This window comes from Austrofundulus limnaeus, unplaced genomic scaffold (genome assembly GCF_001266775.1).
Source record: "Austrofundulus limnaeus strain Quisiro unplaced genomic scaffold, Austrofundulus_limnaeus-1.0 Scaffold835, whole genome shotgun sequence".
Classification (NCBI taxonomy): Eukaryota; Metazoa; Chordata; class Actinopteri; order Cyprinodontiformes; family Rivulidae; genus Austrofundulus; species Austrofundulus limnaeus.
This window is the reverse complement of record NW_013953237.1, coordinates 25147-26892: the sequence shown is the minus strand read 5'-3', so window position 1 is coordinate 26892 and position 1746 is coordinate 25147. Positions and strand designations below refer to the sequence as shown.

The following is a 1746-nucleotide window of genomic DNA, read 5'->3' as shown; positions in this document are numbered from 1 at the left end:
GGACCTGCAGGACTTGGCCCTGATGGATTCTTCTGGACCTTTTGGACTCCAGGAACCCAGGTCACAAAGTGGACCTGCAGGACTTGGACTCTTGATCTGGCTGCTGGAGGTTCTTCAGCTCATCTGGTCCCTCAGAGTCCGGTTCTACATCTGGTCCCTCAGAGTCCGGTTCTACATCTGGTCCCTCAGAGTCTGGTTCTACATCTGGTCCCTCAGAGTCTGGTTCTACATCTGGTCCCTCAGAGTCCGGTTCTACATCTGGTCCCTCAGAGTCTGGTTCTACATCTGGTCCCTCAGAGTCTGGTTCTACATCTGGTCCCTCAGAGTCCGGTTCTACATCTGGCCCCTCGGAGTCTGGTTCTACATCTGGTTCTGGTCCAGTTGGAGGTGAGTTAAACTTCCTGTTTATGTTTTGTTTTGGTTGTGATGTCACTTCCTGTCCAACCAACATGTTAAATCCTGTGAAACCAGTTCCTGTTAGAGACTCTGGACCCACCTGGACCCACCTGAGGTCTCTGGTGGTCTCCTCAGGACCAGTTCTTCAGTTTGCCCACATGGTGGCAGCAGAACCAAAACAAACCCGGTCCAGTCTCAGACCTGCAGCTGTTCTCTGGATTAAAAACTTTATTTATAAAGCAGTTTAGAAGTGGAGGCTCAGGGGCCAGCCGTGGCCCTCAGTCTCTCTGCAGCGGCCCGGTGGCTCTGCTGCTCTCAGGTTAATAATTAATAACGGGTCAGTCTGAGTCTCTGCTTCAGGAACAGGTCTATGTGGACCGGCTCGTTCGGGTCAAAGGTCACGGTATTTAAAGTCACCGGACCTCCGACCACCAGCAGCTGCTGAGCTCCGGTCTCCATGGAAACAGAGTCACAACATCAACACAACAGAAGCGTCAGTCTGAGGCTGCAGAACTAAAACTTCCTACGTTCCCTGAACGCATCATCGACTCCAAAACAGTCCGAACTTCAGAAAACAGAACCAAAACATAAAACTGTTGTTTTCATCAGAACCCTGTGAGAAACTGAAACCAGTTCAGGATGTAAATAAAAMCAMCWTCCTGTTTCCTTTCAAAATAAAGGTTAAAAACTGACATCAYCCTGCTTCTGTCTGCAGGTTCAGATCTTCTGAGCCGAGACCCTGAGGGACCTCCCAGAACTCCTGGGTCCACCTGGATGTTGCTCCTGCTGCTGTAGAGACATGAGAACCGGTCCAGTCCGGTCCGGTCCGGTCCGGTCCGGGTTGAGGACATGAAATCCTTCAGCTCAACTCTGTTTGAACATTTTTCTGTTTTTGGATTCTTTGTTCAGGATCAGAAAGTTTGTTTCTGATCAGAAGATCTGAGAGTCTGTTTGACTGACATCTACCTCAGAGTTCACCTTCATCATCACCATCACCATCATCACCATCATCATCATCATCATCATCATCATCCTCTGAACTCGGTCCTTTTAATTTGGGATCTTTGGAATCACTGAAACAATTCTGATATGTTTGTGTAAAAAACTGCAACATTCCTGCCAACAACGTGCACGTTTACCTGTCCCCAAGATGTGCACGTTTACCTGTCCTTGACGTGCACGTTTACCTGTCCCCGACGTGCACGTTTACCTGTCCCCGACGTGCACGTTTACCTGTCTTACCTGTCCCCGACATGCACGTTTACCTGTCCTACCTGGCCCCGACGTGCACGCTTACCTGTCCTTGACGTGCACGTTTACCTGTCCCCGACGTGCACGTTTACCTGTCCC

The 1746-nt window shown here is 49.9% G+C and overlaps 1 protein-coding gene across 1 annotated transcript; it reads right to left on the bottom strand.

Annotated features, from left to right (window-relative positions):
* Positions 1 to 7: 7 nt before the first annotated feature.
* On the bottom strand, positions 8 to 1563 carry LOC106532829 (clumping factor B-like). The gene is made up of 2 exons (XM_014028984.1): positions 1114 to 1563; positions 8 to 389 (listed from the first exon to the last, which is right to left on the bottom strand). The coding sequence occupies exons 1-2, from the start codon at positions 1245 to 1247 to the stop codon at positions 62 to 64; spliced, it is 462 nt and encodes a 153-aa protein (XP_013884438.1). The 5' UTR covers positions 1248 to 1563; the 3' UTR covers positions 8 to 61.
* Between the last annotated feature and the right edge of the window lie 183 nt (positions 1564 to 1746).